The sequence below is a fragment of the Colobus angolensis genome, unplaced genomic scaffold (genome assembly GCF_000951035.1).
Source record: "Colobus angolensis palliatus isolate OR3802 unplaced genomic scaffold, Cang.pa_1.0 Scaffold113, whole genome shotgun sequence".
In the NCBI taxonomy this organism is placed as follows: domain Eukaryota; kingdom Metazoa; phylum Chordata; class Mammalia; order Primates; family Cercopithecidae; genus Colobus; species Colobus angolensis.
The window spans coordinates 1,004,712-1,016,146 of record NW_012112364.1 but is presented as its reverse complement, the minus strand read 5'-3'; the positions used below and the strand labels follow the sequence as shown (position 1 = coordinate 1,016,146).

The 11,435-nt window shown below is 42.3% G+C and overlaps 2 protein-coding genes across 3 annotated transcripts in view; one reads left to right on the top strand and one right to left on the bottom strand.

Moving 5' to 3' along the window:
- GTF3A (general transcription factor IIIA) overlaps positions 1-1,080 on the top strand; it is a 21,942-nt gene extending 20,862 nt beyond the window's left edge. The window contains exons 9-11 of the mRNA XM_011959115.1: positions 204-433; positions 530-589; positions 825-1,080. Coding sequence (XP_011814505.1) covers positions 204-433; positions 530-589; positions 825-989 — 455 coding nt within the window. The 3' untranslated portion in view covers positions 990-1,080. The remainder of the gene's footprint in view (positions 1-203; positions 434-529; positions 590-824) is intronic.
- Positions 1,035-11,435, bottom strand: part of MTIF3 (mitochondrial translational initiation factor 3) — a 14,364-nt gene continuing 3,963 nt past the window's right edge. The window contains exons 2-5 of one of the 2 annotated variants that reach the window (XM_011958417.1): positions 10,442-10,509; positions 5,651-6,111; positions 2,805-2,962; positions 1,035-1,285 (exon numbers count right to left, since the gene is read on the bottom strand). In XM_011958417.1, the coding sequence (XP_011813807.1) occupies positions 1,067-1,285; positions 2,805-2,962; positions 5,651-6,110 (837 nt within the window). In that variant the 5' untranslated portion in view covers position 6,111; positions 10,442-10,509 and the 3' untranslated portion in view covers positions 1,035-1,066. Of the gene's footprint in view, positions 1,286-2,804; positions 2,963-5,650; positions 8,713-10,441; positions 10,510-11,435 lie in introns of those variants that run through there. The other variant, XM_011958408.1, reaches the window with a different exon arrangement.

The following is an 11,435-nucleotide window of genomic DNA, read 5'->3' as shown; positions in this document are numbered from 1 at the left end:
AGCAGTGACTTTGTGGCATTTAAGAACTTCAGAGAATTGAGACAATCTTCCTAGGTGATAAGAACTGGGGTTCCTTGGGAATTTCTGATTTGTATTTGCAAATCAGATTGTATTTGCAGGCACTGAATGTTACTTATGTATTAATTTTTTCTAAATGGTGATATCTGGGGAAATTGGTGAAATTTGTTTATCTGTCCCACCAGAGGAAGTACTATGTGAAGTATGCCAGAAAACATTTAAACGGAAAGATTACCTTAAGCAACACATGAAAACTCATGCCCCAGAGAGGGATGTATGTCGCTGTCCAAGAGAAGGCTGTGGAAGAACCTACACAACTGTATTTAATCTCCAAAGCCATATCCTCTCCTTCCATGAGGAAAGGCGCCCTTTTGTGTGTGAACATGCCGGCTGTGGCAAAACATTTGCAATGAAAGTAAGCACTCACCCTCATAGTCGCGGTCCTGTAGTCTATGCTTTCACAACACAGTTTTCATATTAATAGTTCATTAATAACTTTCTTTCATTTTAGCAAAGTCTCACTAGGCATGCTGTTGTACATGATCCTGACAAGAAGAAAATGAAGCTCAAAGTAAGTTGAAACTACTTAGGTAGCTTAGTTTTCAAACAGAAATTGTTTAAAGCCAGAAGGAGTCTGGAATTCTTTTCAGCTGCTTGACTGTGTGAGTCTGCACTACTGCTGAAGACTTTACTTCCTCATAAAGCAATGTTGTATACTATACCTGCTGGTACATATGACTATCGTAAAATTAACTCAGATAATTTTGATTTTGAATTCTAATCGTGTGTCTTCCTTATTCCCAAAGGTCAAAAAATCTCGTGAAAAACGGAGTTTGGCCTCTCGTCTCAGTGGATATATCCCTCCCAAAAGGAAACAAGGGCAAGGCTTATCTTTGTATCAAAACGGAGAGTCACCCAACTGTGTGGAAGACAAGGTGCTCTCAACAGTTGCAGTACTTACCCTCAGCTAAGAACTGCACTGCTTTGTTTAAAGGACGGTAGACCAAGGAGCTTACTTTCTCTCAGATCATACTTTTCTTTATTAAAATTACTGATGCAGAACATTTGATTCCTTATCATTTCCATGGTCTTGGTTCAAAGTGTCTCTTTTCTGGGTCTTTTGAGTTTCTCCACATGCCTTCTCTTCATTTTTGCTTAAAGGACGAAGAACACACATTAAAGCTTTTCCTCCTTGAACAGCTTGTGGCCTAGATAAGAATGTAGCTATTCCAGGCATAGTCTGGAGTATTTGATGAAATATCTCCTCCTAAAAAAGGGAAACAGCCAGAGATTAATTTAAAATCAGAGGCTTTGGTGCTTTCTAGTGTTCTGCTTGAACATTCACAAAAACCGGCACCCTTGAATTGCTGCTGTCGGATAAGTGATTAGCTAATGAGTTCATATGTATCTGGTTAGGTTGACTGAAATCTGTACAGTAACACCATGTAACTAAACTGACATGCTGAATGCTTCCTAATTTTAAATCTCCACTTTGTCATGGCACTAAGAGGCTACGTTTGGCTCAGATTACCCTCTTCCCCCAAACAGAAAGCACTGGGTTTGGGCATTGGCAAAATACCTCCTCATCCCCAAGATGTCAGCCGAGCAGTTCTCAGCACTCTCTACTGCCCCTAACAGAGTCACTCTCAGTGGCTGAAACAAATGGATACCTGGACTCAAGAAAGTCTGAATTAGCTGGGTTGGGACCTATGCTAAGTGACTCTACTGTGGAGCTGGATTACTAGTGGATGCTAAAGTTATCTAACTTAAAAAAAAAAGCAGAACAGGTATTCCATAAACTTCCGGGATTGCAAACTACATACTTTCTAGAAGACAGTCTACATAATTAATGCCCCTCATAAGTACAAAGAGGAAACAAAAGATCAATCTATAAAGTTTCTAATTTTCCTGTTTAAGGGTTATTCTACAATGTATAAAACAATAGTATATTGCTTTTAAAGTATGAAACGTTTTCATATGGCTAAATATAGTGTAATGGAAACCGTATCTACGGTATGCTTAGTTTTGAAAAGCAAACTAGAAAGCTGTTAACATCACTGGGTGGAATAATTACCAGTCACTTTGTCTTTATATTTCAGATTTTCTTTTCTTTTTTTTTTTTTTTTGAGACAGAGTCTCACTCTGTCGCCCGAGCTGGAGTGCAGTGGCCAGATCTCAGCTCACTGCAAGCTCCGCCTCCTGGGTTTACGCCATTCTCCTGCCTCAGCCTCCCGAGTAGCTGGGACTACAGGCGCCTGCCACCTCGCCCGGCTAGATTTTTGTATTTTTTAGTAGAGACGGGGTGTCACCGTGTTAGCCAGGATGGTCTCGATCTCCTGACCTCGTGATCCACCCGTCTTGGCCTCCCAAAGTGCTGGGATTACAGGCTTGAGCCACCGCGCCCGGCCTATATTTCAGATTTTCTACGTTTTTTTTTTTGAGACGGAGTCTAGCTCTGTCGCCCAGGCTGGAGTGCAGTGGGGCAATCTCGGCTCACTGCAAACTCCGCCTCCCAAGTTCACGCCATTCTCCCGCCTCAGCCTCCCAAGTAGCTGCGACTACAGGCACCTGCCACTACGCCCGGCTGATTTTTTTTGTATTTTAAATAGAGACGGGGTTTCACCGTGTTAGCCAGGATGGTCTTGATCTCCTGACCTCGTGATGCGCCCGCCTCGGCCTCCCAAAGTGCTGGGACTACAGGCGTGAGCACCGCGCCTGGCCTACAATTGTATTTTTAGATCAGAAGACCAAAAGCACAAGCAATGGCTTGTACCTTCTTTACTTACCACTTTATTTTCTGACGCGTCTACATTTTTTCCTTTCTTTATAGTAATCTGGACTTGGCGTTCTTTCTTAATCCACTGTTGAATCTGTTTAGTCTTTGTGTCCAAATCATGTTGTCCAATATTTGAAGAAAAAGTCAGTTCCTTTGTTGGGGTTGGTCCTGGTTTGAAACAGATAGGGTGTAAGGACTACTGACTAGTCCACTGTGAACCCTGAACTTCCCAACATGCCCATCATAAAATCTTAGGTTGCCACCTGACAGTCTTCTGGTCTGGCTTTCAGTTTCACACACCAGTACATGTCTTTTCAAATGGGGGAGATCATAAAGATACCAATTTTTTACCTGCTCTGGAAGGGTACTTAAAATCTGAAATGCTTCCATTTATTGTTAACCATCATTTGTTGAAAGAACACCAAAAGATAGTCATTTAAAGGATTAAGTTTGTCTTTATGGTACACTTAATATCCTCATCTTTCAGCTGTGGGTTGGCATCTGGGAGTGCTCTACCCACTCCTTTTGAGATGCTCTCCTTGCTACTAAGGGGTCAGCCAGACTGTTGGACAGGTAAGGGTCCCTACATCCTGTGTTCATGCCCTCTGTCTCCAGAAATCCTGCCTACTGGAAAATTACAGAGAAGGAACAGGCTACTCAATAAAGGTGTTGGGACAATTGAGAAGTTTATAGATGACAAAAAGTTAGGTCTCCCCAGATGTACTAATGTTCTACAGGTGAAAAATACAACTTTAAAACAAATAGAAGAAAAGACAAAATGGTTTGTGATCTCAGGATAGGGAAGGAATTCATTAAGAAAAAAAGGCAAAAAGTGAAAAATCTAACTGGGATAAGGTTTTTTGTGTCATACACAACAGAGAACCCTATAAATCAGGAAGAAAAGCCATCTACGTAGAAAAATGAATACAAACAGGCATTCACAGAAGAGAAAAAATAGTGAAATACACGTTAATTTCTCACCATTAAAATGACAAAAACTAGAGTCTGACAGAATGAGGGAGGAGGTAGAGAAATTGCATACACTGCTGCTGACAGCAGTTTGATGCATTTAGGTTCACAGACCCTAGAGTATGCACCAGTGTTCATCATAAAGATTGGGGGCCAGATGTGCTGGCTCACGCCTGTAGTCCCAGCACTTTGGGAGGCTAAGGCGGGCAGATCGTTAGAACTCAGGAGTTCAAGACCTGAGCAACATAGCAAGGCCCCGTCTCCACAAAAAATAAAAAAGCCAGGGATGGTGGTGTGTGCCTGTGGTCCCAGCTGCGTGGGAGGTGGAGGTGGGAGGATTGCTGGATCCCAGGAGATGGAGGCTGTAGGGAGCCGAAATCACACCACTGCAGTCCAGTTTGGGTAACAGAGCAAGACCCTGTTGTTTGTTTGTTTGAACACAGGGTCTCGCTCTTGTCACCCAGGCTGAAGTGCAGTGGTGTGATCATGGTTCTTCACTGCAGCCTTCACCTCCTGGGCTCAAGTGATCCTCCCACCTCAGCCTCCTGAGTAGCTGGGAATCACAGGTTTGCACCACACCTGGCTAATTTTTAAATTTTTTGGGGGTTTTACTATATTGCCCAGGCTGGTACTGAACTCCTGAGCTCAAGCTATCCACCTGCCTTGGCCTCCCAAAGTGCTGGGATTACAGGCCTGAGCCAACATGCCCAGTGACTTTTTTTTTTTTTTAAAGTGACATCGTTTGATGTCCTTATTCTCCCTAGTTGGTCTCTTCTGAATATTTTTTTGTTTTCCAGTCAACGTCCTTGTTAAATGTGGTGTTATAAAACTAAGCTGCAGATAACGTGATTTTCTGAAGGCACACAACCTCACGATGCAGTCCTGGGAGCAGTCATCTGACACCTGTCCCCGTGCACCATCCACTGAACTTTCATAATGATGAGCACTTTTTAGGAACTATGAAAAACAAACATCTTTGCTTAATACCCAATTCATGACTTCTGTGAGGCTTAAATGGCAAGTGCCTTGTGAAGTGGCTGGTGGTATATATACAAGAGTGTTGCTACTGATACTGTAACAAAACGCTTTGGCATGGGAGATGCCCTATCAATCACTTTAGAGTTTAAAAGGTACTTCCAGGCTGGGCGCGGTGGCTCATGCCTGTAATTCCAGCACTTTGGGAGGCTGAGGCGGGTGGATCACTTGAGGGAAGGAGTCCAAGACCAGCCTGGCCAACATGGTGAAACCCCTGTCTCTCTTAAAAATACAAAAATTAGCCAGGCGCAGTGGCAGGCACCTGTAATCCCAGCCACTGGGGAGGCTGAGGCAGGAGAATTGCTTGAGCCTGGGAGGCGGAGGTTGCAGTGAGCACACATCGCACCACTGAACTCCAGCCTGGGCGGGAGGCAGAGATTCCGTCTCAAAAAAAATAAAAAGGTGCTTCCAGATAATTAACCAAACACCTCCACTTTAGAGATGAAGAAGGGGAAGAAAACTAAGTGACTGGCCCAGCAGAGGGCAGGAAACTTGAACATATCCCTCCCAATCTCATTCCGTTTCACCCATCAGCTACTCAGCTTGCCCTGGCATTGGGAGAAGGCCACAGGACAGGGGAAAGAGTTCTCTTCACTCTGGTTTGTTTGCCTGGTTTCTCCATTTTACACAGGTTTAAAGGGAAGAGACAATGGCCAGGGTACCATGGAATAATGGGAACAGAAGTGCGTGCAGGAAGGAGGAGGAAAGACAGACACTAGGAATGGTGGTGGAATCGTGAATTTTCCAGTTTCTCATTTCCCTGTTGTCACAGGCACCTTGACAAATGCTAGAATTTAAACTGCTGATTTGTAGCCCTTAAAGGATTCAGGGAGCCAACAGCAAAATACTTACCAGTTTTGGGGCTAGCCTTCTTCATCTCCCTCAGCCTCTGCCGCTCCTGGAGGATCTGCAGGCCTGTCATGAGCTGGTACTCTGCGGGCTCTGTGCTGGCGTTCCTTTGAACCAGTCGCAGGTCTCGCTCATCCATGAGTCTAATCACATCTGCTCGGTGCATGTTCCCCATATCATTGCCCTTCTCATCAAATAAGTGAATAATTCGCTGACTAATTTTTCTTCCAACGTTACTAAAAGCTGTTTGACTCTTTTTTCTCTTTTTTCCTTCATTCTGGGTGTCTTCAGTGGTACTAAAGGCTTCTGCATGAATTAGGAAGGAGAGTCTCGGGGCAGAAGCAATAGGGGACGACTGTGCTGGTGCTGTCTGTTGCACGATGTGTTTACCAAAACATCTAACGCAACTATTTTCAGACTTCACAGTTTGTAGTGTTAATCTCTTTAGAAAAAGAGCAGCCATCCTAAGAAAGTAGTAAGAAGAGTTCATTAAAATTCAATCACTTACTCCCTTGGTCTGACATTGTGCTACACGGCAGGGCATATGTGAGGCTGTGGAGGCTGTAATTGCAAGTTATGAAGGAAATTGCTGTTCTCTAGACTTTCAGATCCACACACAGGAAGTCTACACTGATGGAGTAGGACTAGCAGGTGACTCTGGCCAGACTAACTCACTCATGGTGGTATTGTCCCCAAGACAAGTGGCAATTAGAATAAACCGGATTTGTATAGCACTTTCACTTTTTTTTTTTTTTTTCTGTACCCATGATCTCATTTGACTACTTAGTTGGCCCCTGAACAACTTGAGAGTTAGGGAAACAGACTCCCTGTGCAGTTGAAAATCTGTGTATAACTCTGACTCCTCAAAAACGTAAAATAGCCTGCTGCTGACTGAAAGCCTTATGAATAACATAAGCAGTTGATGAACACGTTTGTATGCCATGCGTATTATATGCTGTATTCTTACAACAGAGCAAGCTAGAGAAAAGAAATGTCATTAAAATCATGAAGAAGAGAAAATATATTTACTATTCATTAAGTGAACATGGATCACCATAAAGGTCTTCATCCTCATTGTCTTCACATCGAGCAGGCTGAGGAGGAGGAACAAGGGAGGGGTTGGTCTTGCTTTCTCAGAGATGGCAGAGGAAAATCCACATATATGTGGACCCCATGCAGTTCAAACCTGTGTTGTTCTAGGGTCAGCTGTATTTCTCATGCATCTTGTAGTGCTAACTCCAAAAGCAAGTATCATCCTAGGGGTTTATTTATGAGGATGCAGTACATAATATGCTTGGTGATTCATAAACACCAATTGATAAACTTTTAATATAATGAACTGTTAACAATTTTTTAACACATCTGATGGTACACAGCAGATAGGAACACGTTATGGGAAAGGGACCTCTCCAGGAAGGAAGCCAGCCCACTGCAAGAATAACTGAGACTGTCGGAAAACACTGTGACATAAATCAAAGTGCTGACTGACCTCATCAATTACAAAGATCATTCTCAAGGTAAGGCAGGTATTATTACCAAATGTTAACAGAGGCATGTATGGTGACAGCGCTTTTACTTCATTTCTATGAGACTGAATTTGAAGCACTTACAAATGGCACATTGATTTTTTAATTACTTTTCTATCCTTCCATTCATGCATTTGGTAAATCTTAGAAGTACAGGCTGAAAGAGTGCTGAGAGGACCCATTAATCTCATCTAGGGCATGCTAGGAATCATTAGAGAATCACAAACTCCGAGAGGTGTGACTTGTCAAGATGAGAGAGGAAAACAGAAGGTGTCTTCAGGGTGCTTCTCAAAGAATGGTCCCAGAATCTCCTCGGTGTTTAAAACTGGAAGTTCCCTCTGGTCCCTGGCTTTGAGCCCACCGGGCTGTACAACCCACTGATGTCTCACCCCTCATGTTCAAAAGTGATATGCAAAAAATATGGCAAATTAAACAGAAAGTGATGGACATGCATATTCTCAACACCCTCCTTACCTAGTATGGTAACACCCAACACTCCAATTTATAGCTCTGGTGCCAAGCTCTTCTCTGAGTTCCACACCTGTAGGGTTAACTGCCCACCCAACCTCTCCACTTAGATATGTAATAGTCATTGACGATTAAAGCGTCCAAAGTTCAATGCTTTGTCTTCCACACAAAACTTGCTCCTCCCTCAGTCTTCCCTGTCTCATGTAATGGCAACACATTCTTCTGGTTGCTCAGGCCAAAAATACCAACGTTATCCTTGACTCTTTATTTTCTCTCAGCAACCCATCCGCAAAACCTACCGTTCAACCAGTATAACCACTTCTCACCTCCTCCACTGCTATCATCCCACTCCCAAACCGCTGCTCGACTGCATCACAGTAAAACTGCATCACAGTGACAGCTTCCCAACATGGTCTTCCTGCCTCTGCCCTTACGCCCTAGAGTTTATTACTGCCAGGGCACACGGAGCAATCCTTAAAAATGCGTAAGTCGGATCACGTTCCTCCTCTGCCCACAACCCTTCCCTGGCTGGTATCTCTCCAAGTAAAAGCCAAGCCCTCCACCATGCCCACTGGCCTGTGCTGACCGTGCTTCTTCTGGCTCACTCTGTTCCAGCCTCATTGCTGTTCCTTGTAAACAGTGAACACACCCATCCTCTGAGTCCTGGCACCCAGAAATTCTCTCCCTGCAATACTCTTCCCTCAGACAGCCTCATGGTTCATTTACCTCGTCTCTGCTCAAATGCTACCTCTCAGCGAGTCCTTCCCTGACCCCTCCATAAAAGAGCACACCCCAACACTCTCAAACCTATTCCCTTGCCTGTTAAAAACTTTACTGCATTTATCACTGCTGGACACATTATATATTTATTTGCATATACGTTCATAATCTTTCCTCACTGGAATGAAAGCTTCATGAGAACATGGACTTTGTCCATTTTGTTCACTGCTACGTTCCCTGGCAATACAGCCCAGAGCCTGGCTCAGCGTGTACATGTCGAATGAATGCATGGGCCAAAGGAAACAGCCAAGGAGCTACGGTGGGGCTGCTGGCATTTAACCTCCAAGCCTTCGGATGCATCACTCCCCCCAATGCACACGAATGCCTGCAAGCTACACCCTTCACATTTCTAGCTGGCATTTCAGACACCCGTCAGTATTCGTGAGGATCTGTGGCCAGATGCTCCAGCCACAGTGCATGACACGCATTGATTTACGGTTATTACCCAGCTAGTGGCTCCAGCTGTAGATGCGGTAAAGGCTCCAAGGTGGGAGCAAAGTGATTTTAAATCACTGACATATGGTTTCTTTTGTGAATGGAAGAAGCTTCCAAACCAAAAAAGAAGAAAAATCTGAGGAGATCAGAGAAGAATTGTTTTTCACTTATCATCAGAAAACCAGCAACAGCATCCAGCCCGAAATGTCACTAGGTATTCTGCCAGGGGATGCTTAAGTTCCTGCTCACAAGCCTGCTCTATAAACTTTATGTCTAGAATCAGTGTTGTTTCCTTCCAAAGGCTGTATTAGCAAGAAGGATGTAGAAGTTACCACACGTAAAATCATGTTACTAAATAGATATATACAAATTTAAATAATCTTGATGTATACAGTAGACGAAACAGTCCACTGCAATTAAGCTTTAATACTAACTCAATACTGGCTTTTTCCCTTAGTAATTATGAATAAAAGCTCAAGTGCCTTCTTTAATAAATTACCAACATATTAAAATAAAAAAAATTCAAAATGTAGGATTTTTTTCAAACAAGCAAACAAAATAACTAGATATAGGAAAAGATGGAAAAAAATTATAAAAATGTTGAAGACAAAAGCAATTCTTTCCCCTATTTTTCCTAATTGCCAGTATTTCTCAAGTTTTTATAAGTATTTTATAAGTATTATTTTTATACTTGAAAATAAACTTTATTTATTTACAAAACAAACACTATTTCAGAAAAATGATGTAGGTTTTTTAAAAAGCTTTAAAAACACTTTCCAAGAAGGAAACGAAGGAAAGGGAAAGAGCAGAAACACACTGGAAGTATATCACTTTTAAAGTCCTTTGCCATCATTCAAATTTAAGTTTAAATTTTTAAGAAGCTTCAATTTTTTTTGATGTCTACAGCAAACAATGCAATTCATTGCAATTAAGCTTTAATACTAACTCAATACTGGCTTTAAATCAGCAACATTGAAAATATACGTTTCTTCAAAATAGGCCCTTATAGATAAAAATATAAATACAAAGTTAAAACAACCTGTAAAATTACATTTAAATTGCAGCTATCAACATAAATTCATAATTTAAAAACTTTTTATTAGGGAACCTTTCAACCTCGTACAGAAAGAACTGGACAATAAACAGCACCTGTGTTTCGTCTTTACCCCTCAACTGCCTCCCCGCAGCCATCCAGGAAGGCTTTGGAAGTAAATCCTACTTTTTCAGGAAATAGTATCTATCTCTAAGAGGTACTCCTTAATCTTTTTAATACTCACAATAACATTATCCCAATTAAAAAATGTTCCTTTATGTCGTCAAATATTTAGCTTTCAGATTTCCATGATGGTATTATCATTTTGTTTGTTTACATGTCATTTACAGTTTGGCAGCAAGAAAAGACTCCCACTGGTCAATTGTGGTGTAATTTAAACAGTAAGGCATAATTACTGTCATTCATGTCAACACACTGAATATGCAAAAATCTATGAAAATGATAATGTGCCACAACTGCATGGGACTATTATCTTGATTCTTTACTTTGAAAATTGGTAATTAAGTAAAAAGAACTGAGCATTTATCCTACCTTTTTAGGAAGAACTGTAATCACCCCCAATTGATGAGAAAAAGCTCTTCTGTAGCGAAGAATGATAGCTAATAAACACAAAAGAAAAGTAAAAGTAATTAGAAAATCTTGCCATGCACGATGTCTCACACCTGTAATTCCAGCACTTTGGGAGGCCAAGGCAAGAGGATCACTTAAGGTCAGGAGTTTGAGACCAGGCCGGGCCACATAGCAAGACCCAGTCTCTACAAAAAATAAATTAGCTGGGTGTGTTGACACGCAGCTGTACTCCCAGCTACTGGGGAGGCTGAGAAAGGAGGTTCACTTGAGCCCAGGAGGTTGAGGCTGCAGTGAGCTCTGATCACACCACTGCACTCCAGTCTGGACAACAGGGCAAGACCCTGTTTCAAACAAAAAAAAAGAAAATCACCATTTTTCCAACCCCAGTGAAACCACGGATTCAGGCAGGGATGGATGCAAGAGAGCTGATGCCAAAGGGTCACTACAGATGACTTTCAGACCACGAGGGATAAGCACACTCTGCTGAGGAGACAGCTGTCTGTCATCCCAAGCAAACGTCAGACTCAGCATCTCCAACAGGGGGACAACCTGCCATCCTTGGCCCATCTCCGGATGGGAAGCTACCTGAAGTGCATGGCGCCTTCTATGAAGCAGCTTGGAAAAAAGGTTTGACCTGAACCTGATGCAGGGTCTAGCTTCCAGTTTCCAGGGAATACAAGGGCCAGACTCAGAGGAACAACAGATGCCACAAGGAAACAATCTGACAAATCCAGATGGAACAAGACACCTGGTTAGTGTCTACAAAAGCCAATGCCATTGGGAATGAAAAAGGAAGGGAAAAGCTATTCTTGAGTGAAAAAAAAAAATCAAGGAGACATAATTATGCTGAAAAGACATGTTGGGGATGAGGGGAAAATCTGAACAGAGACTAGGTATTAGATACTATTAGAGACGTATTGTTAATTTTTTTTTTTTTTTTTTTTTTACGGGTTTC